This window comes from Magnolia sinica, chromosome 2 (genome assembly GCF_029962835.1).
Source record: "Magnolia sinica isolate HGM2019 chromosome 2, MsV1, whole genome shotgun sequence".
Lineage (NCBI taxonomy): Eukaryota > Viridiplantae > Streptophyta > Magnoliopsida > Magnoliales > Magnoliaceae > Magnolia > Magnolia sinica.
In genome coordinates, this window is record NC_080574.1 from 7391829 (window position 1) to 7415816 (window position 23988).

Consider the following 23988-nt stretch of genomic DNA (forward strand, 5'->3'; position numbering starts at 1 on the left):
CATTGAAAGCTAAATGACAAAATGCTATATGCAGGTTCTAAATGGAAAGGTTTAGCAAGATAGGGACAGTATTGCTTGAAAATTCTCTACAGGCATAAAGTTAGCAAATAGGCTGTAAGCATCGTACCAGAACACTGCAGGACAGCTGCAGCGCTAAGGAAATTGTGCTTCCTTGTTGAAAGGCAGCTGGTAGAAGTTTCGAACCAAAAGCACTCCAAAACAAAAAAGTAACTGCAGAGAGTGCCATGACTCCATACGTAAAGTGCCCAGCAACCTGGTGTTAGAAAAACAATTTCATAGGATGAATAGTCAATGCATGAAGAGAAAGTATTAAGGTTAGAAAAATACTAGTGAAAACAGATTTACTTCGAAGATACAAGAGACATGAAAAGGATACTGGGGAAGTAACATTTCACTCCAAAGTTAGGATACAACACTTTGGGCTCATGGCCATTTTACAACCAATGATGTTTATTGTGCCCTATGGCACTCATCCAATAGTTAGGAAACTGTTAGGGAATAAAAGATACATATTCGTACAGGGTACAGCTGTGCATACAAAATTACAAACTTAGGTAGATTCATGATTATCTGTTAAAGGTACGGGAATCGCAATTGGCAATGGCGAACACACTCATTTTTGGGAAGACATTTGGGAGGGCGAGGAAGCTTTTCGTGATGCTTTCCCGCATATTTTCCGTTTGGCCCAGAATCAGTCCGTCACAGTGGACGCTTGCTACGCGGTTATTGGAGTAGTGGTATGGAATCCAGTATGTAGAAGACACCTTCATGACGGAGAGATCGACAAATATCTATTGCTTCTTAATCGTATTCATAACAGCAAGCCGGATCAGCTTTCGGAAGATAGATTAGTTTGGCAGTTCGACAAATCAGGAATATTCTCAGTAAAATCCCTCTGTAGTCATATTGCAAAGAATTCTCCATCTATCGAAGAGGTATCGTTGTATCATATTCGGAAATATCAAGTTCCCCCAAAGATAGCTACTTTTGGTTGGTTGGTTTGTAAGAAAAAGGTTCTGACAGTTGCATCACTAATATTTGCCTATGTTGCATGGCAAATGAAGAAATAGTGGACCATCTCTTTATCCACTGTGCATTCACTTATCGGATATGGACTGAAATTCTGTTATGCTTCAAGATCCAATGGACCTTTCCAAATTCTATTTGAGGTTTGCAGCAGGCATGGCATGGTATAAGGTGTGGAAAGCATAGGACAAAACTCTGGAGAATGTCTCTCTTGGCCATATGGTGGGCTGTGTAGGAAGAAAGAAATAAGAGGTGTTCTAATGACATGTTGAAGTCGTTAGAGGCTACTGTCAATAGGGTGATTCACTTTATAGTTGAGTGGGCTTTTGCTGTTGATAAGCTAAAGGGTTGTAATCTTCTTTTTTTAGGGGAGTAGCTGAGTGGCTATCTCAGCAGTTCAGCTCTCCCTTTGTGTTTTTCTTTCTGCCTTTATATATTTTTTATTTTATATATATATTTGGACTTGCACTCCAACTCCTGCTTCGAATTGCGCATTAGACTCTTACTCCCACTCTTGTTTCCTAGCTATTTATACGTGCTAACATTTTGAAACTCATGTTTCCCTGCTTCCTCATCTGAATTTGTTACCAGATTGCTGCTTCACATCACACTTTGTGCAACTAAGGTCATAGGTGAGATGGTGACAAATCTAGAAGAAAAAAAAAAATCCATAGAAACTTCCTATTGTAGAGGCGAAGACAAGTGGAAGTATAAGTTGGTTTTGTTGGAGAAGGGTTCAAAAACTGAAAAAATTGACCGGTGCATATCGGGGTTTCGCTCTGACTACTCTGTCGACGACTCCGACTACTCCAACGATGCTGACACTGACGAGTCGTTCCAGACAAAAAAGAAAGGCGATGAGGAGAGGACGAAACACCTGATGTCACAACCTACCCTCCATCAATGTCAACGAAGGAGCAGTCTGAAGATAGGGTAAAGGGTAAGAGTACAATAGCTGAAACAGACGACTCTGTGAGGGATGCAGAAGGGGGAGAATGGCACCAGGTTCAGCCTAGAAGACATCATAGATCATTTGTGGATAATGGTCGTAGGAAATACGCCTCCTATCCTACGTTATTTGTTAAAGGATATCCCCATGGATGGTTTCCTATCAACCTGGAGAAGATTTTTGGATGGGCGGGAGCAATGATGGAGGTCATGATGCCGAGAGATAAATCAATCGGTGCATATCGGGATTTCGCTCTGGTGCGTACGAGTAGCAAAGCAGAGTTGGCAAGAGTAGTTAGCATGACTCACGGGTTAAGCTTTGATGGCAAGAAGATTCTGGTGCAAAGGGCTAGGTTCGGCCCTGAATCCTTGTTCCCCAGAGCTTCCTCTCTAAAGCAAACCTCCAATCCTCTCAAACCCCCTCTTCAAGTCCCCTAATCCCGGGAGCCCCGTCAATCCCAAGCCAGGACTCATCCTATCCCTTCGGAGGAACAATCATTCAGGAACGACCTCCTTCAGGGCATCAGTCACCCTATTCCATTGCCCCCCCCCCCCCCCCCCCAAATACTCCCTCAGAAGATGAAGCCAAGGATCCGCGCAGTCCATCGCCTTAGATAGATAAGGAGGATATGTCGGAATTTCCCATTTCTGTGGATCAAGCAAAATTCGAAAAAAAAAAAAAAAAAACAGAGCGGAACTAGCTAAATCTGTTGTCATCTTTACTAAGGAGGGAGCCACCATTGTGGCAGTCAGAGAATGGATTAAAGATTGTATTGGCTTCCAATACGGAAATTCTGATATCAAGCCTTTGGGTTTCAATACGCTGCTGGTAAGGGTGTGCCCTGGACTTAACCCTGAGATGTTAACCATGGCGTTGCATGCTTCAGGGCCGATAGCCAAGATTGTCCCATGGGAGGAATTTTCTATTTTTGGCAAGAAAATATTTGGATCCTCATATGGGAAATCCCTATGGAGTGCTGGTACGACGAATTTCTCATATCAGCAGCATCTCGCATGGGGTTTCTTTTAGAAATGGATCCTAAAACTCAACTGGGAGCGGAGCTCGGAGTTATCAGAGCCAAAGTCAGAAGGAAGAAAGGTATTCCCTTCCCTTCCCATATTCGTGTTAAGATTTATGATCAGATCATTTTGCTCCCAGTCCAGAGAGAATCTCCTGACATAGTTCAGCCGAGATGGGGAGATGTTTGGAGATCTAGGGAGATGGCAGGTCAGGCCTCAAGGCATTTCTAGGAAATCATGGAGGAAGATGGATTACGCGCTCCATTTTCCTCCAGAGTACTAGCAGAGCAGTCAGGTACGCTCTCTACTGCCATTGTTCAGAGGAACTGCCATCGCCGCCCTCAGCCTACAGGTGGCAAAATATCAGACGGTCCAGTGCACTGTCCATCAGATGTCAATGATCGCGTCTACGAGAAGTCTTCGACGGCTTCGGATTTCAAGACACAAGGCGCCGCTCCCGAGTCTGGTTCTCTAATAAAGAGCCATTCGCCTCTTCTAGAAGCCTTCGAGCAGACACGTAATCAGGCGCTACTTTCCCGAGGAGTAGTGATGAAGTTGGTCCTTCAACAATAGGATCCCGCCACGTGTCAATGAATCATCTTCAAGATTCTACCAGAGCCATCCACGTGGATGACCAACCGCCATCCCTGACTTTGACGTCCCTCATCGATATCGGGTCCATAGAGGCAGGTCCGTTTGGGACCCGAATCCAACTGTCTCCTGTAAAACGGGGCTCATTTAACATTGTCCAATCCATGCCCTTAAATCCTAACCCCATACCCTTATCGACCCCGACCCGATACCCGAGACCCGCTTCCACTCATTATCAAATCCCAGGTCTATCTCCACTCGACCGATAGAGTTTCCTCTCCACTCCTTCCTCTCTAGTTAACTCTGCATCCCAGGTCAAGGATTGGTCGGATTTGGGTCCCATTACTTTATTCCAGGAAAACATATCCAGTAAAGTCATAGTAGCAGAGCCGATGCGCGCCGATTCTCCCCATAAGCAACAGGAAGACAACTCGACGCTCGTCCTCCACCAGCAGCCTGACAACAAAATGATAAATACAGAAGAAAAAAGCAGAGAGGAAATCTTCGATGAGATCCAAAACAAGAAGTGGATCAGAGATGCGGTTGGCCATGTCGGATGTGCTCTAGGCTTATCATTTGGTAACAGGACTGAAGATTATATGGGCCTCTTTCAATTTATTGAAAATAGGGGAAGGCCCCTCCATCCCCCCAGAATACCCCCCAGACAAGTGACGCGATCTTCCAGCAACAGAGAGCTGAATAATCTCCGAGCAACGCCAGACATAGCTTCTCCGCCTACTGCAAGACAAGGCCGAAAGGGATGTCGGGGCAGTTCGGTTCCCCAATGAATATTTTCTCTTGGAATGTCAGGGGGATCGGCTCTAAACAAAAAAGGAGCTTGATCAAGGAGGCAATCAGGAGGAAAAACCTGGACATTGTATGCCTTCAGGAGACTAAAGTTCCCCATTTCTCAGACAAACTTCTGGCTTCGATTTGGAGGGCTAACGACACTCAGAAAATATCTCTGGACGCTATCGGCTCTTCGGGTGGTATTCTTATAGCTTGGAAATCATCCAAATGGAATTCAGTCTCGGCTGGATAGGTGTCTATTACTCTTCAAGATAAGTTATCAAATTTTATTTGTATGATGGTAGCTGTTTATGGGCCTAACGATGATTCCCTCAGATCGTCCTTTTGGGACAAACTGATTGTTTATAGGCAATCCTTTCCAGGTCCATGCTGTTTTGTGGGGGACTTCAACATCATTCGATTCGCAGAGGAACATTCCCGTCAAAGGAGAGTCAGCCCTGCTATGGACGCCTTCTCCAACTGGATTCAGCATCTTGAACTGGTCGATTTACCGCTATCTGGAGCAAGATTCACCTGGTCTAATGGTCGAAGGTCTCCCATTCAGTCTCGGCTGGATAGGTTTCTCCTCTCTACGGACTGGCTGGAAGAGTTCCCCTCTTCGAGCCAACTGGCCCTGCCCAGAACGACATCTGACCATTGTCCGATTATGCTATCCACGGATGAAGAAAATTGGGGCCCTAAACCTTTTTAATTCGACTCTGCTTGGCTCAATATCGACGGATTCCATCAACAAATTGTGGAATGGTGGACCTCGTTTCAGTAGAAGGTTTTGTGGGCCACAAGCTGCTATGTAAACTCAGATTTCTAAAGGAAAAGATCAAAGTCTGGAAGGAAGAGAAGCTTCGTAAGAGGAAGAATGAGTCTAAAGCCCTCCTTACAGAACTCCAACAGATTGATGCCAGACCCGTAGATCAAGCTCTTTCGTTAGATGTTCTGACCAGGCGTATTCAGATTATTCAAGCTATATCGACAAGAGCTATGGAAGATGAAATTTCTTGGAAGTTGAAATCTAGGGCGAAATGGATATCCGAGGGAGACAAAAACACAAAGTATTTTCACAATCTAGCTAATATGCGTGCTCGTGCTAAGGCCATTAAAAGCATCACGGTCGATGGGAATCAGCTTGATGATAAAGATGTGATTGTTGCATGTGCGATAAACCACTTCAAATCTACTCTCTCTTCGAAGTGCTGGGTGAGGCCTCACCTCGATCGTATTGCTTTCTTTGCTCTAGAAAGGGCGGAGGCGGACCTATTGGAGGGCCCCTTTTCTAAAGAAGAGGCTAAAGCCGCGTTATCTGCGTTAGGGGGAGATAAATCTCCTGGTCCTGATGGTTATCTAATCATCTTCTTTCAAGTCTTTTGGGAAAGCATCCGTCCAGACAGCATGAATTTCCTTCACGAGTTCCATGTTAGGGGAAAGCTGTCGAAAGGTCTTACTACTTCATCACTCTCATTCCTAAAATGCCGGGCGCTTCCACTTTTGCGGAATTTAGGCCAATCAACCTAATTGGAGGCCCTTATAAAATTTTGGCTAAAATTCTATTAGTGAGGTTGGCCACAATTATGGGGAAGCTGATATCCAAAAATCAAAACGCCTTTATAAAGGGGAGACAGATTATTGATGGTGCTCTGATAGTGAATGAATGTCTCCATTCATGCCACAGATCTGGAGGGAAATATATCTTTTGCAAACTGGACGTTGAGAAGGCTTATGACCACATAGACTGGGAATTCCTTCATTATCTACTGGTCCGTAGAGGTTTCGGGGTTAAATGGAGAGGCTGGATTAGATCCTGTGTGGGCCCGACTCACTTCTCGGTCTTATTAAATGGCGTTCCAAAAGGCTTCTTTCCCGGTTCAAGAGGTTTGAGTCAAGGAGACCCCCTGTCCCCTCTTCTGTTCCTTATGGTGGGCGAAGCTTTATCGCAGATGATCCTAAACGGGCAGCGCGCTGGTCTTTTTAAAGGAATCTTGATGCCTGGTGTGGAAGATCCCATCTCTATTATCCAATTCGCCGATGATACACTCATCATGGTAGAAGCAGAACCTGAGGCTACTGAATATCTTCAAACTACCTTGAGCTGTTTTGAGGCAGTCTCAGGTCTGAAAATAAATATGACCAAATCAAAGGTATTCGGCATCAATACCTGGGATCAAGAGCTCTCAACGTTTGTTGATTCTTTGGGTTGCTCGACCGCTTCTTTCCCCACCACGTTTGTCGGTCTTCCTCTCGCTATAGGGCCCCCTCCGATATTTATGTGGGACAAGGTCGTGGAAAGATTCCAAAAGTCTCTCGCCAGATGGAAATGTTGATACCTAACTATGGGAGGTAGGCTACCTCTCATAAAAGCTGCTCTTTCCAACCTCCCAATATACTTCATGACGCTTTTCAGATGCCCCTCCTCAGTCCTGGATAGGATCGACAACCTTAGAAGAAATTTCCTTTGGTGTGGCAAAGAGAACCAGCAGAAGATCCACCTTTTGAACTGGCAAGAAGTGTGGAAACATTTTCGGGACGGGGGTGCGAATATCAAAAATCTCAGGATAATGAACATTGCTCTATTGGGTAAATGGACTTGGAGGTTAGGTTTGGAAGCGAATGCTCTATGGAATATGATCGTCAAGGGTAAATATGGCGTGTCTCTGGGTGGATGGTGGACCAAGGATGCCACATCTTATAGAGCTTCTTACGCCTAGAGAGGTATTCTTCGCTCAAAAAAATCGGTGACAGATAATATTGGTTTCAGCCTGGGGATTAGTGACGCAATTAGGTTTTGGGAAGACCCATGGAGTGGTGTGGGATATCCCTTGCGTCAGAAATTTACATGAATGGGAGATAAACGAATATGTGGAGCTGATGGAATGTTTGTCTAAGGCGATCCCGGATCCGTCTGCTATAGATTGTATCTTTTGGAAAAAGGACAAATCTGGATTATTCTCGGTTAGATCCCTGTACTCCTTTCTTGCTCCCGCCCCTTCCCCGACAGCTCAGGTCTCCCCATTTGTTTGGAAATATTCTGCTCCCCCCAAATATATCTGCTTCGCTTAGCTGGCAGCTAAAAATCGAATCTTAACAGTTGATAATTTGAGGAAGAGAGGAATGCAATTGGTGAACATTTGTCTTTGCTGTATGAGGAACGAGGAATTTGTGGACCATCTTCTGGTTCTCTGCCCTTTCATTTCCCAAATCTGGAGGGATTTCTTCACCCGGTTCAATGTCAGTGGCTGTATTCCTAACTCTGCTCCTTCTATGTTAGGGCGTGTTTGGATTCACGTTTTGGTTGTATTGTATTGTATTCCGGTACTATTCACGTATACATTGGGCGATATTCAGAATACGTCCACCTGAAACGATACACTAACCAATGTTTGGATAGGGCGTATTATTCTAGCGTGTATACAATTTCATGTCAGATCAATGTTTGGAAACGGTCGTATAAGGGCCACACACTATACATATAGATATTGGTAGTCCGTGTACTACGAAGCGTTTGAGTACATGCTCAGACATTCTATCCCAAACAGGGCCCAGTCTTGTTGTTGATATTAATCCGTACGGTCCAGCACAATCTGGTACATGAATGATGACCGTTCTACCAGTGTCCCCACTTAGATCCACCTTTTAAATGGTATGGATGTCATAAATAACGCCGCAGCGTCCTTATAATCTATCACACGATACACGTCAAATAGTGCAAATGTTGACTATGTACAGTATGTAAACAGAGTACATAATTAAACAGCTGGTTAGTCAATATGTTATTCAGAAAACATTTTATAGATGAATGTTTTATTACCCCTGAAACATCAGAAACAGAAGATGTAACCAAGATTGATACATCAAACCTGTACGACAGCAGAAGTAGCAAATGTAAGGAGCAATAAATGTAACAGAGAAAGCACTTGTTCATGCATTCAGTTGCTTTATGTGAACAGAACAAAATTTCTACTTGTTGTTTCCAGAATGAAACAGAAAAACACCTCAATAACCACCGGGTTCGTCAATCAGATATTTCAGAACAACGGAGCAAATTTGTTGATCAAGAATAGCACCTCAATAACCACCTGGTTCGTTATGAGATAATGTGTACTCCCAAAGAACGAAAGGTCCGAAGAGAAGAAATGTCGTTAAGGATTGATTTTCAAATCTCAGAGAAGGGTTTTCTGTAATACAGGGCATATCCACCTGATAGAACGATTCCTTGGTAGAGACACCACCTTTATATGGCATTCGGCAAACAGATGGGTGTCATGCACCCATCCTTTCTAGACTTCCAGTATGCAACTGAATCTTTTATCAAAACCCATTTTCGATTAGTCAGGAGAAGATTGCCCCACCATCGTCCGTATACGCATAGAGATGGGAAATAGGGTGTATACGATCATGGTGTATACACCTGACCGTATAGAGGTAGAATCCGATCACAGTAAAGCTCTTAAGAGAATCCATGCCCGATTTCCAGAGGAGGGAGGATCATACCTGAACCAAGTGCACTGCGAAGTTGGACTGAGAAGCACGGACACCCGGTTTTGAAAGAGGAAGGTGGCAGCAAGCTACTGTACACGCTGTAAGATGAAGTCTGTCATATAGAGAGGGAATAATCTGAGTTCAACTCCGACATGCAGGGTCACCGAAATGATCTACGGAGATGAAGGAGTATAACATCGCCCGTTCTCCCAACGAACACTTTGAAATGGTGAAATTTCGACTTCTTTCCCTCTTCAATACAATACAGCGCCGCGATGGGACCGGACTTTGAATAGCCGTCAGCAGATACAATCCAATCGATTACGAAAAGTGGTTCTCGGGCGTATTCGCGGGCGTGAAATGCGTCTCCCGGCCGTTCGTAACCAAACAAAGGACATGTCCCATCAACGCTATTAATACGATACTATCCGCTCCCAAACGTGAATACAAACACGCCCTTAGCGTATTGGCATGGCTTCAAGTTGGGCAAGATAAAAACCCGTATCTTGAGGATGGCTCTTCTTGCCATTTGGTGGGCCTTTTGGAAGGAAAGAAATGATCGATGTTTCAATGATGTCCACAGTTTAGTTTAGGCAGTCGGTTCTTTTGCAAAATCTCTGATGTATGAATAGGTAGTGTATGTAATGGGTCTTAAAGAGTATAATCTTCTGTTTTTAGGTTTGTAGTCTCTCGGCTCTGCTATCTCAGCAGACCCGCTTTGTTAGCTCTTTGTTCTTCTTTAATGAAATTCCGTTACTTTAAAATTAAATTAAATTTTTTTTTTTTTTTTAAAAAAAAAAGAAGACTTAAGATACACTTAGCTCTAAAGACAGGTTCAATACTTGTATATAATTCGACCCTTCTCAATTGAATAGATCCAATGCTTCCACAATTTATTCCTCTAATTGACTTGGCAACAGAGCCAGCAGATCAGCCATCCTCAGTCTCAGTGGCCACTGATGATTGCACAATGGTAATCTGATCGCCGTCCTCACGACAGTTCCAAGTTCCAAACCCATCCGTTAACCGGATCTGTATCCGCACCATCTTCCACTCTGATGACAACAATATACCTGCAATCACCAATTCTAGTTAGATCTGTTTACAGATCCTCTACAGCAACCCTCTGTCAACCTCAGAACCAACCACCAAACACCATCACCTCCAATGACTGTTTCCAAACCAGTTACACCAAGAGCTCCAATTTCATAGCCCCAGACACATCACCACCAGTGCCAACCCTATCCAATGTTTGAAACCATCCTTGACACTGCCTGACCATCTTTTGCAACCCCAGACCAACAATTGTAACCCAATGCCATTCAACGTGATTATCAATGGGTCCACCATTGTCGCCTTCCCTTCTCCAGCAACCTCAGCAGTTTTTCCGGCATCAAATCTGCACCCATTCACCTGGCATTCAGTCTCCTGGGCATCTACACGAAGCTCAAGCATTGTCCCTGTTGTTCCCTACGATGGATCTGCTGAACAGAGACCCCAAAACACCTCCAACCGAATAACAGCCGCTGCCGCTGAACCCAATACCTACCACACTTTGGACTATCATCTTCTCCGATCGGTCAGCGAAACAACAGCACCAGTCAATCATCATCTTCATCACCATGTGTCGGTAAGGACATTAGATCTACATGCCTGCAACTCACCATCTCCAGCCTTCAGATCTGCAATTTCTGGTGGATAATCAGATCTTTCCTGCCTCCAAAGCGGACCAAATCTTATTCATTTTCAAGCAGCTACGATCACTCATCTTTAAACCTCTTCTAATACCCAGCCCAGATCTGCAACTACTGTCCATTACCTGCTATAGAGGACCCATTATTCCACAACAGATATTTGCAATTGTTTCCACAGATCTTCTCCAAATAACCATCTGTCTGTTGTGGACGATCTCACCCATCTGATCTGGTATGTCAATCTGAACTGATCTCGTCCATACTATCAGATTTGTTGAAAGAACAAACACTGCTCATGAATCTGATATTTACATGACTGTCAAAGGCAAATCAGATGGTTCATTTAGGGTGTCCATTTTGGAGTGCATTGCTCTCTCTATTCCAAGATGCCCATATCAAAACCCCTCTCTACTTTGAATGAAGCACCCAAGCCTAAGGTACGTGATATTTGTTCGCTAGTGACAATCTTGCATTGATTGATATTTTTATTCCAAACATCATCTTTGATAGCAGTGTCATTGAACATATTAGAGAAATGTTGAATTACCTTTTTATCCAAATCTATTGTGAGTAATCTATTTCAACAGTCTGATTTGATTCAATGTTAAGTGTTTGATGGAGATCTCCTGTCCATGTGCACTATCATTCTGTTCTGGTGATAGGTCTAGGTGAGGAAATGGGTCAGGTAGCCTGCCCCATCTGGTTTTCAGCTGGGTTGAGACCTACTACTTGCTTGGCCCGTAGGTATCTAGAGAGGACAACTGAGTCAATTTCCTGAAAGCCAAACGAGGTTAAACAAGGTCAATTGAGTCAAAGTCATGAGATTGTGGATCGAAATTATCAAAAACCTAAAAAGATAGGTTTTGGCTTTGTAATTAGGTAATTAGGACAAACTTGTATAAATATCCTTTCAGTGGAAGGCTTCAGGGTCTTGAATGCAAAATATTCGTTATCCCAACTCCCAAGAGACTACTGCATGATCTAAGGCTATACCAGGTGCAGGGGTCAGATTGAGCATATTTTTGTTAGGAAGCTGGCCTCTGAAGATCCTAATAGTGGTGGTTTTACAGGCAAGTTCTTTGTGGATCATGAGATAAGTTGTGCAAAACGCAACGCATATACCAGCGAGTCCTGATTTTCTTACTCAAGCATGATGTCATCAACCAATGCCAGATATTAGAAGTAAGTTAATTCTTTTCATGTCTGAAAGGTATTTCTCAACATTCTAAAAGTTGATGGTGCTCTCTAGTCTCACCCAATCATATTGCTCTACAGAAACTAAATGAAAAATTTCTCAGAAGTTATGATTGTAGAAAGTAAGCAGATAAAGAGACAGTTTTTAGATTTCTAATCATATCCTCTTGCTCAGGATCAGAACAGGATGGAATTTGGTTTGTTGGAAAGGTATTGCCATTGGCCCAGTAATGCTGGGATTGTCTTCTGCAAATTCTCTCTACCTTTCGATCGAGTAGATGGGAATCACAATGCTTTTGATAAATTGCCTGTAAACAAGACTCTTCAAATATGACTGTATTCTCACTATGGTCCTTGTATTTTTTTTTTTGAAAGATAACTGATTTTATATAAAGAGGAAAAAAGGAAAGCAACAAAACAACAAACAGAAGGGAGGAGGACAGACCGCTGAGGTAGCGGGACAATCACTCTCCTAAAGAAAGAAAATTACAACCATCTAAGTTAACACAAATAGAGGCCCACTAAGCTAAATAATGAAGAACTCTACACCGGACAGATTCTGGCGTGTTAGAAATATCCTTGAAACACCTCCCATTTCTTTCTTCCCATATAGCCCACCAAACGGCCAGGCGGGCCATTCTCCAAACTATTGTCTTTTCCTTCCCGAGGGAAGGACTATGGTCCTTGTATCCGGTCACCCATTCACAAAGGGTGTCCCACACACACGCACATGTGCGCTGTAGTGACTGCATGTGTGTCTACTATGAAACCTAGACCTCTCAAGATCCAAAAACTAGAGTACCGGCGAGTCGGTGACTGATGCTCAGATTCCCGGACAAGGGTAAGGATAAGGGAACCCCTTTGCCAGGACTTGAAATCCATATCTATAGAGAATTGCAACTTCAGAATTGTTAGTTAGAAACTTAGAATCTTTAGTGAAGTGTGCCAATTGTACAGCAAATTTGATATTTTTAGTGAAGTGTTTTAACATGATTATACTTGTGAATGGCGACCCATTATTGTTGTCCCATATCCTAAGAATTTGGATTTTGAGGATCCACTGAACCATACTCAATACTCGTAAGATGATGCTAACCATATGATCCATAGCATGCAAACAGATGGTAAAGAAAAGGGCAAATTCACAGAAAAGCCGAATAGATGGTTAGGAATGTCTGATTGGTGTTCATTTCTGGTCCATGAATCATTCATGCTGGGAACACGAAACAGACAATTTGCATCTCCCTGTATCATTGCCCATATACAAAATGTATATTAGGATGGAAAGATTTGCAGCAATATACATATCAATTCCATGTAAGCCAAACAGATAAAGCATGCATCTTAGAAGTAGACACCATTAATTGGAATTCCAGAAATTTAATGGAAAAAAAAACAACTCATAACCTTCCATACAGCACCAGGACAAAAATACCAATCAATGTTTTTTTTCAAATGGAAGTCAAAAGGAGCAATGACCTTGTCAGCCAAACGTTGTACAGGAGCTTCCCTACTCTGTGCTTCTTCAACTAAACGAATAATGTCACCCATCATAGTCTCACCACCTGGTCTTCTTACTTCAACAGTCAGTTTTCCATTTAAGTTTATGCTTCCAGCTGTCACATCAGACTGGGCCAAGGGTAAATGCTACATTAGATTGATAACAGGTGGCGAACAAATAACCAAAAGAGGACAACAAAATCTAGGTGAAAATGCAGTCACTTAGTATATACCATGAAGAAATCAAACTTCAAAACATTGCAAGTGGATGAGTTTGCTAATGAAGCAAAAAGTGCAAGATTCATAGTTGACAGAGGAGGTATACCCCAGCTAGTTTGGTTACAGGCAGAGGTTCCCCAGTGAAACTTGATTCATCGACAGTGCTTCTACCAGCTCTGACAACTCCATCCGCTGGAACACGGTCCTAAACAGTGAAAGAATAAATGTATTAAGTACCCAGAAAACAAAACCTACAATCAAAGTACAGACATCAGCAGCAATACTAAGCCATAAAATCCCTGAACAAAAAGTGCAGTTGAGGGTACTGGATAGTTTCTTGGAAAGCAACATTTGATAATGGAGAAGACCCCTCGCTATAGATGAACAGGATAACAGAAGTCCCAAGTCCAATGCTAAAACCAAAAGAGTGTCAGGAGAGAGATGGCACGGTTCTAGTATCAGGATTTTTAGTTATTTGGAAAGATTCCAGTATCACAATTTCCCTTGTTGGAAGAAGAAAAATAGAGGTCAAGACCCAAACATATCATCATCATCATCATCATCATCATAGCCTCATCCCAGCTAATTGGGGTTGGCTAAATGAATCCTTTTACGCCATTCCACTCTATCAAGGGTCATAACTTCAGTTAGACCATAGGTGACTCTTTCTTATTACCTCCTACCATGTCCTTTTGGGCCTTCCCCTTGCCCTTTTCAAGACCCAAACACATGAAGGGAAAATTTTACTCACTCCTGGTAGCACAACAATATAATCTCCAATAGAGAGGCTGTTACATGGAACTTCAACAATCACGGGCATCTCTTCTGCATTTTTGTCAATCATAAGACGAGCTTTTGTTGGAAGAATACCCATAAGTCCTGTCATATCACTAGTAGCTTTCAGTTTTGCTCTCTGTTCAAGATTCCTTCCCAACAAGACAAATGCTATTAACATTATTGGTTCCTCAAAGAATGCCTTCCAGCCCTGCAAGAGCAACAAATCCATTTTAGAATGACCATAACAGGAATGCATCATATGATTAACATGCCTATGAAGTTCCATTGAAAGGGAGTAGCTCAGTATCTTACAGATAAAGGATTGCACACTAGTCAAGAATAAGAAAGATATTCTTAAAGCATGCTAGCTAAAACCCCCATTACTATTAGGAATATCAGTTCTACTAGCATTGAACAATCCTGTAGGAGAAAGTGAACCAGAATTAGACAGAAACATGGTTTTAAGCAGTGGTTTCAGAGTGTGGCATGCCTGGCCGAAATTGAGCGTCATTGGAGTTGTAAGTTAGGGTCATAAAGGTCAGCACTATTCATCTTTTTTCTTTTCTTTTCTTTTCTTATCTTCTTCTTCTTCTTCTTCTTTTTGTAAATTTCTTTAGGAGAAACATTGTTATGACTTTGTACTTTCATATTTTGACATGTTTAAAGAGTTAGAGGTGTTGAGAGTCTTGGGGTGACAGTCGGTAGTTGCCACTTGCCAATACCCAGTGGCAAGAAAATGGCAGGGATTGAGGTATTAGATGGATTGTGGTTGTAGAGTGGCTGGGAGTAGGCATCAAATTGACTGCAATTACTGTCATAGAGTTGTATATGGGGGTATAACCCGCCTAAAACAACACAAGCAAATCACAAGGCGTCCAACTATCTCAAGAGTGATAGAGGAGATGATGAGAAACATCTAGAAGATAAAGGAAAGAGTAACAGGAGAGAAGCAGAAGTAGGATGCTCTCAATGCAGCTCGAGAACAGGCACTTGGGGCTGATATGGGTGATAATGTAGAGTCAGGTGAAGATTCTCAAAAGGAGGTGACTATAGAGAGGAGAGAGAGCCTATAAACAACAACTCATGACAACGAAGAATGACAGCTAATGTTTGGAAGAGCAGGGTCAGTTAATGATGTATGGGGCAGTGGGAGCAAGATTGTGGGATTGGCACATTGGATGGTCTATGGCGTGCCTTATAGCACGCAACAGCTGCCTTCAGCTGCTCCAACAACACCAGCTAGAGGTGGAGCCTGGAGGTCGATTCGTCATAGAAGTGATAAAAATTGGTTGAAGAGGATACTCTTAACCTGATGAGGTGGAGCCAGGGAGACCTTTAGGCGATCTCCTTCAATTTGGAAGGAATTCAAAAGGTAAACAAGATTGAAATAGATTATGAGAAAGGGGTGATGTATGAGGTTGGCAGGGCAATAGCTAAGCTATTCGTACATAGCAACATCGCTCCAAAGGTTGCTAAGTCTCCCTATTGGCAGGTATTCATATTTGCAGTGACAGAGGCAAGCCCAAGGGTTCATGTACCCACAGTTAATGAGATTAGAGAGAACTAAACAAAGGTCTAGAGGAATAATATAATGATGTCAAGCGGTATGTGGTGACATTGGGAGTGATATGGTAAGCTAAAGAGTGCATTGTTATGTGAGATGGTTGGACTGGCCCAACCAAATGTGGTATGATAAATTTTAGAGTAGTCAAGCATATCTTTAGACATAGTATGATACAATATTACATTGTCATAAGTGTTCAAATTATCTCCGATATTATCTTTATCTCCAACTCAGCGATACCAATAACACTAGTAGCGATACTGATAACACTGGTAGTATCAGAAATTTCAGGTATTAGCAATCTATCGCTAAGTATCGTCAACGTATTAATATCGCTAATCGCCAATATTTTTAATTATGTAAATTCTAGGTGTTGCTTGTATTGCCAATGCATCAATATTGCCAATGTATCACCAATATTTTCAACTATGTAAATTCTAAGCAATACTTGTATCATGAGTGTATCGACGATATTTTGATAATATCGCCAATGTATTGATATCATCAAATTTTTCTTTATTAGAAAAAAAATATATATTTCAATTTTTTTTCACGGGCACATGGTTGTATGTAGCGTTCAATTTGTCATTGATAATATTGATAATATCTCGATATTATCGATATCGTGACATGTGCGATATTGAGACCACAATTTTTCATTTCCTATCCAATTGTTGATGATTTCTTAGTGAAATATCATGTGTTGTTGATATTTTGCAATATCAAGGGATTTCGTATCGGTAACGGTAGCCATAATGGTCACCACCATTACCGATACGAGGGCGTAACGACCGTTACGACCCCCATAATGGTTGAAAATTTTCTTTTGCCTGAAAATTTCTGAAAAAATATCTAAAAAATCAAGAATAATGTAAATATTTCAAATATGTATTCATTTTTTATTTTGAACATGTTTATGATAGTGTAACGGTCCACTCTTTGGTGACAGTGTTGTATCGGGCTGTCTAGAGAATTGTTTAATATGATTATGTTTCTAATGTTTACACATCACAATTAAGCATTAGAACTAGAAATCAAAAAAATGCATAAATACTGCTTTTTCAATTTTTTGAAAAATAGGCCATCGGAGATTCTATTCGCTCAAATCACTTCAATCCGCAGTTTTAATCTTAAAAGCTATAGTAAGAGTGGTCGAAATCTATTGTAAAATGATATAGGAGAGTTTTTGAAATGAGAGAAGTGAAAAAGAAGAGAAAAATGAATTTAACTAGGGAAAAAGAAAAAAAAAAAAAAAAAAGTGATCGTTATGCCCTGTAACGGCCTTTACGGCCACCATAACGGTTGATACGGTCTCAAAAAACTAACTGCCCCTTTTCACCCCCGTATCGCATGGCCATTACCTATACGTATCGGCCTTTACGGGCGTATCGTAACGGATACGGAACACCTTGTGCAATGTCGATAGATGTTTGGATGGAAGGTTGGATGGTTAAATAGGCCGGATGGGATGGTTAGACTAATTCCTTACAATAGCACATGCTTTTAAGGCCCCATTAAATGGAAACTTGTTATATATGCATTCTTTTTGCAATTTTTTTTAAAATTTCTAAATATGCAAATATATGTACATTTTAACATCTCCTGAAGTTTCGCTGAAAATTCCACCATTTTCCCCATGTTTCCCCGCATTTTCGGTTATCAGCGATATTATCGACAATATCGATATTATTTCCATATCCCTGGCCAGCGAAACTTGTAGCGATACCGATGCTTCGAACACGACTCATAATATTGTGAATTTCATACGTTAAAGAGTCGGTCAGCTACTCAATACTTGATTTTAAATAAGCTACCTAGTAGATATTGTTCTTACCAAAGAATGGCCCGTTACAATTTTGAATACATCCCAAAAAAATAAATAAATAAATAAATTCTGGGGTATTCAATTTTTTTTAAATTTTCCAGCATTTTTCTGGATTCTTTTCAGCCAAAGAGAAGAAAATTCAATGGATACGGCCCCATATCATATCAGCTAGCAAACTAGCTGATAGCGATATTGAAAACCTTGCCCATCATCCACCGGCCTCCACTCTAACCGCTACTTTGGACAAATGCCAGACAACTATTGCGCTCAAATTGAACTAGACAAACCCAATCCGCAATTTACACCTAAAATATAATTTCTGGATGATAACATAAGCATCGTGGCCATGCTGCATGGCAAGTTAAAGAACATAGAATTGTTAAGGGCACAAGACAATGTCAATAGCCAAATCCCATAACCAATGGCAATGTTTCGAGGAGCAAGGTAATCATATCAAGAACCCAATATTTTTCTCAAACAAAATATGCTTGCTTATGGCACTGTTTCTCCCAAGTCATTTACATACCATAAAATTCTTCAAATTTTCAGATTGAACCAAACAATACCTTGACTTCTTAAATGTAGCAAAACATGCTTTTCCGAGGATAAAATGACTGGATTTGTCCATGTCTACTTTTTTTCCAGAAAATGGAGTAGATCATTGTGGGGCCTATGTGGTGTATGACATACAACCCATCCAACAGTTGCACTGATCATGATGAGCATAGGAATCAAAACACAAGAGGATCCAACCATTGGGTGGGCCACACATAATTTTGGAGGTTTTTGGGAGGTGCACATTGTTTTTTATGGTCTGGCACCTAATGATAGGATCGGCCTATTTTTCATTCGCCTAATCATAATGGTGGGTTGCACCTGCCGCAAGGTTTGGATGTCATACACACTTTGTGGGCCCCATAATGCTCAACTCTACCTTTTAGGGAAAAAAGGTAGATGGTTTGTCATTTCAACCCCCAAAAGAATGTTCAAGTACTCTTAGGGCTTTTTCGATCTGTTGTATTTACATCGAATTTAGCATTTATCACTTGGTAAAATCGGATGTAAAATGTTGACATTTTTTATAGGTACTGAATCGAAAAACAAGGCCCTAAGATAATAGGTGGCAAAACTCTGTGGGCCCCACCATGATGTATGTGTTTTATCCACGCTGTCCATTCATTTTGCCATATCATTTTAGGTCATGAGCCCAAAATGAGGCAGATCCAAAACTCAAGTGGACCAAACCATAAGAAACAATGGGAATCATGACGCCCACCACTGAAACCTACGTAGGGCCCACCCTAAGATAATAGGTGGCAAAACTCTGTGGGCCCCACCATGATGTATGTGTTTTATCCATGCCATCCATTCATTTTGCCAAATCATTTTCGGGCATGAGCCCAAAATTGAGGCGGATCCAATACTCAGGTGGACCACACCATAAGAAACAGTGGGAATAATGACACCCACCATTAAAGCCTATGCAGGGCCCACCATAATGTTTACTTGAGATCCAACCTGTTCATAAGGTCACACAAACATGGATGAAGGGAAAACACAAATATCAACTTGATCCAAAACTTCTATAGCTCCCAACAAGTTTTGATCGGTTATTGTTCAATCCCCACTGCTCTTTGTGGTGTGGCCCACTTGAGTTTTGGATCTGCCTCACTCATGCCCTAAAATGATCTGAAAAAATAAATGGACGGCATTGATGTAACACATACATCATGGTGGGGCCACGGAGTTTTGGCTTCGAAACACGCCTTTCGAATTTGAATTTCACCTTATTTTAAGGTGGAATTCCACCTCCCTTCCAAACACTTGTGAAAAACTATAATTACATTTTTTTTACCCCCAATTCACATGAATTACAGTAAATCAAACAAGCCCTTAAAAAGTTCAGCCATTTTTTTGTTAAAATCAGAATTCCTAAGGAATTTAGCGGTAAAAATCCCTGCTTGATAAGAAACATTCATGTAAATCCATCAAATATAGCAACATTCATATAGGAAGAATGAAGGAGACAACTTTCATGTTCAAACTACAGATAATGTGATATATTAAGCATCATCATTCTTAAGCACCACAAGGACTCCAGAAGATCAAGATTGATCTGCATATCATAAACATTCCGGGATCCCAATTGCAGCCATAGAATCAAATAAATGAACAACTCTCTCCAGAGGAAGGATAAATACCAGTTTTGGTATTATGGTGGCAACGGAACTGACTGCAAAAGATGATAAAGCTCCAAGACCAACTAAAGTGTTCATGTTTGGAGCACCCCTCAAAAGGCTTTTCAGTCCGTCAACAATTAGTCGGCGACCAGGACCAAGCAACGTAAATAGAGACAGTGACAGATGAAATGTTGTGGAATGAAATGCATGAATCCATGACCCACTAGCTCCGAAGAAATGAGAGGCATGCCCAACAAGGCATACAGCACACAATGCCCAGGAGACGGCAAGCTCCCGACCTGTTACATTTTACCTAGTTAGTCTAAGAACCCAAACACTGCATTAACAGAGCATCTTTCCTATGAAAAAATTCAGAAACCCCATGGAAAACAAGGAGAGCATATAAGATTCCAGGTGCATTAATTGATTTTGTTTATAGCCTATATAAGACACCAAAAGGCCATACCACTTTCTTTCAACCGAGTAAGCTTTTCATCCATCTTCTTTTCAAAAACCCTGAACAAGTTCTGTTCTCCAGAATCTGCAAGAATCCAACCACAAAGACTTATAGATGCTGCCAATCTAATTTTCAGCAAAAATTTATGTGTCATGAAGCAGTGGTTCTCTACTAGATATATATATATATATATATATATATATATATATATATATATATATATATATATATATATAGCATTACCACTATAAAAGACAAATAGTTAATGACAATATGACATCATACCTAATGTCTCCAAATATATTAAAAACTAAGCTTCAAAAAATCCTGCATATGTTGTGTATGCATAAGCTCTCATGATGGCAACATACTCCAGATTACTCTCATTAACTAAGTTTTGCTACATGCATGATTTAATAGAGGAAGATCAAGGAGGATATCTTTTTTATAGATAATCCCTTCTTTATAAATTAGTAATAATGAGGTACATCATAGATTAGAAAGTTTAGACTAAGAATCTTCTTTCTAGGATTTGCGGGAGTAATCACTGAAGAGCTGACAACCAGCTTGATTGATCCCATTATATGATTAGTTGTAGCTTTTCTCAATTTACGTATCTATGTACTGGGAAACCTAACCAAGAACCAGTAAGAAAGGACCCTGCATTTATTAAATAAATGAAAGAGAATAAAAATAGCTGGTACAAGGCTATGAAAATAATGATTAAAGAAAATAAAACAAGAGAGAATGTAGAAGTAAGATGGACACATGATATGGTTTAGAACTGAATTAAAGAATACAAAATGGCACCTTGAAGTATGAAACCTTGTATGCATGCAGGAACGACAACTCCTGAGTTTGCCATAAATGTAATGACAACTAAACATTAACTATGCTACAGATGAAGCTTACTTTAAAAGTTCCCTCAATTTCCTAAATATATAATTAAGTGCCAGTAGGCCCAGTACAATGTGTTGGTAGATCTGCCATATGCTGAAGAGAACAGAACTGAAAAGGGCAGACCTAATGACTCTCCCTCCAAAAACTGTCAAAAAGGAAAGAAATAAAAAAGAGCAAAAAAAAAAGAAAAATCAACAGCATTCCAGAACAATCTGATCGGCAAAAAGCCATTGGGTCCAAGGCATATGATATCAAATCTGATACATTTCACCCTTTTGAATTATGGAAGTTCCCAGTGTAAACAATGACATCAATACAAAGCGTAACTGCCTTGAGATCTTATAAGAGCAGTTATCCAAACAGAACCATCCCCAATATAACGCAAATGTCTTTGTCCAAATCCACCCACTGCAGCTGCCGAGAACAACCTATGGAGGGAGAATTCAATTTATTAGATTCCAGTTTCAAAACTTATGTTTTACATTGGAAGAGGGGGAACAAGATCAAGAAGTTATTAATCTTAAGTGAGCTCCACAAAAAGGTAAAACCCAACACGATACATACCAATAATTCTTTTTTGAAGTTGAGATGCTTGTTATGGAACACCCTGTGCATCCTTATGAATGTCCTCTTCAATATTGTTCCCTCCACCTGCCAATTACCCACCAAGCTTCACATGAATCATAGAAAAACCTCAAAGTGCACTCATCTGTTTTGATATTTTAAGGCAGTCAATCCTCCACTTGATCAAGGTGCATATAAATTCTTAGTGTCACAAATCCTTTCTAGGTCAAAAAGATGGTAAGACTGGGACCCTACAGATATTGCTCCAATGAACTAAAATTTTTGCTTCTTCATATAGAAAACACAGTTATGCATCTCTGTAGTTGATCCTTTGGGCTTTACAAACCCATTGCCACAAAACAGAAGTCTAGTCTGAACAAGAAGCGAACCTTAAAAGAAAGACTTTTGTTATGCAAGAAAATACAACCCATAGTCATTCCAAGGGAAGGTAGACTATGATATGGCTTTCCCATGTGAAAGGAAGAGTCAGCAACACATCTATAGCAAACACAGCAAACATTTAGATCAGTGATCGATCGACCATCAAAATCATAGACCCCATCTTGGATATGGCATACACCAGAATCCATACTGATCAGATTATCTCGCTGGCTGCAACATGGGCATCGAAGGGACAGTTAGAAAGAAATTGTCAATGTTCCGAATTCACAAGCAAATTGTATGAAGATTGCCCTATCAATCAATGTTGATTTTTGTTGTGCTCCATTCACAATGGGGCCCACAGTTCAGAAGGTCCATTTATGCCACATATACTAAGGATGGATCTGTTGCTAATACACTCTTAAAATGAGCAAAATCACACTATGGTCTAGCCCTTCCAAACACGATCATCTGCCAGCATAGTGATGACAAGAATGAGCAAACCACGCATGTATTGAATTTTCCCCAAATTTTCAATAAAAAGATTCGGCATAACTGTACGAGAAAGTACATGAGTTGTCTCCAGAAGTCATTAAAGGAAATCAAATTAATGTTCACTTGCAAGTAGACCTTGAAACGTTTCTCCATGCATAATCCGAAGTAAAAGGCCAGAAAAATGCCACAACATTTTTAGTCCTTACTTCTAGCCCACAGCTTATTCATAAGATGGTTTGACAATTGAATCCCCTTGCATTAATCTCACTTAGTCAGATTTATTGTCCCAGGTCCTCCTAGCATTTCAGAGTTTGAGGAAACTCTGCCAGATACATTTCCAATACTCTCTCCAGTCCTTGTCGAGTTGAACTTGGGTGGAAGTCATCCCAACAGGGCTAAGGTGATAGTTTAATGACATGCAAACCACTCAGCCTCACCAAGACTCGCCACAATGGAGCCTCAATGAACACCTTCGTCAAGATGGACCTCATCAAGCACCAGTCCACCACCCTCTTTTACCTCTCACTGGACCTTGAAGAGAGATCACATAACAACACCACAACATTTGACACCCAACACTTGAATGCATGACTAATAAAGACATGGTGTTCCATACATGCAGTCAGCGTGGATTGGACATTGTGTTTCCATTTGCCTGAATTCCAAATTAGTACATGTCGCACCAAATAATGTTACCAGTTATGCATGCAAACTTTGTGGCATGATGAACGTTGACAGAGAGCCCTCCTTAGATAATGAATTAAGGACCTGATACAAGCCCAAATACTCCAAACAAAGGATCTTTTTCTTTATCCCTTCAAACACTCAGAAATCCCTTTAAGCCCAATACCTCTTCCACCTTCAAAAAGCTCCCCTACCTCCAATACACAATAACTAGAAGCGACAACACCAACCCTTACAGAAGATCTTACTGATTGTTGGGATCCCCTGAGGCTAGCAGCAATCCAAACATGCAACCAACACAATCTTCCCACAATTGACTAATACACGTCCTATTTACCACTCCTTGTGTATCTCCATAATAGGGTCACTAAGAGTGTAGGTCGCTGCGATACACGGTATGTTACTTTCCCTGCCGTGCAATATGATGTAGCACTAAAGACGAAACCAAATTAGAAGCATAAAGATTTTCCATCTCAAGATACTCTAATTTGCCTCCAATCAATGAAATAATCAAGATACTCTAATTTGCCTCCAATCAATGAAATAATCAGCTAGGAAAGAAGAAATAGTAAATAAGGATAAATATGTGGAACCGCTCCACAGAAGTCCCTAAGAAGCTGCACCAACAGGTCCTAGAGAAATTGCACTCCTAGGTCTTGAATCCCACA

At 41.0% G+C, this 23988-nt stretch overlaps 1 protein-coding gene across 2 annotated transcripts in view; it reads right to left on the reverse strand.

The window, feature by feature from the left end:
- Nucleotides 1–23988, reverse strand: part of LOC131233419 (copper-transporting ATPase PAA1, chloroplastic) — a 55109-nt gene that overhangs the window by 19173 nt on the left and 11948 nt on the right. For both annotated transcript variants that reach the window (XR_009165243.1, XM_058230122.1), the window contains exons 4-9: nt 20306–20380; nt 19861–20138; nt 14245–14478; nt 13600–13698; nt 13254–13403; nt 128–274 (exon numbers count right to left, since the gene is read on the reverse strand). Coding sequence is in view for 1 of the 2 variants with exons in the window: in XM_058230122.1 (XP_058086105.1) it covers nt 128–274; nt 13254–13403; nt 13600–13698; nt 14245–14478; nt 19861–20138; nt 20306–20380 (983 nt within the window). In the remaining variant the exon portion in view is untranslated. The remainder of the gene's footprint in view (nt 1–127; nt 275–13253; nt 13404–13599; nt 13699–14244; nt 14479–19860; nt 20139–20305; nt 20381–23988) is intronic.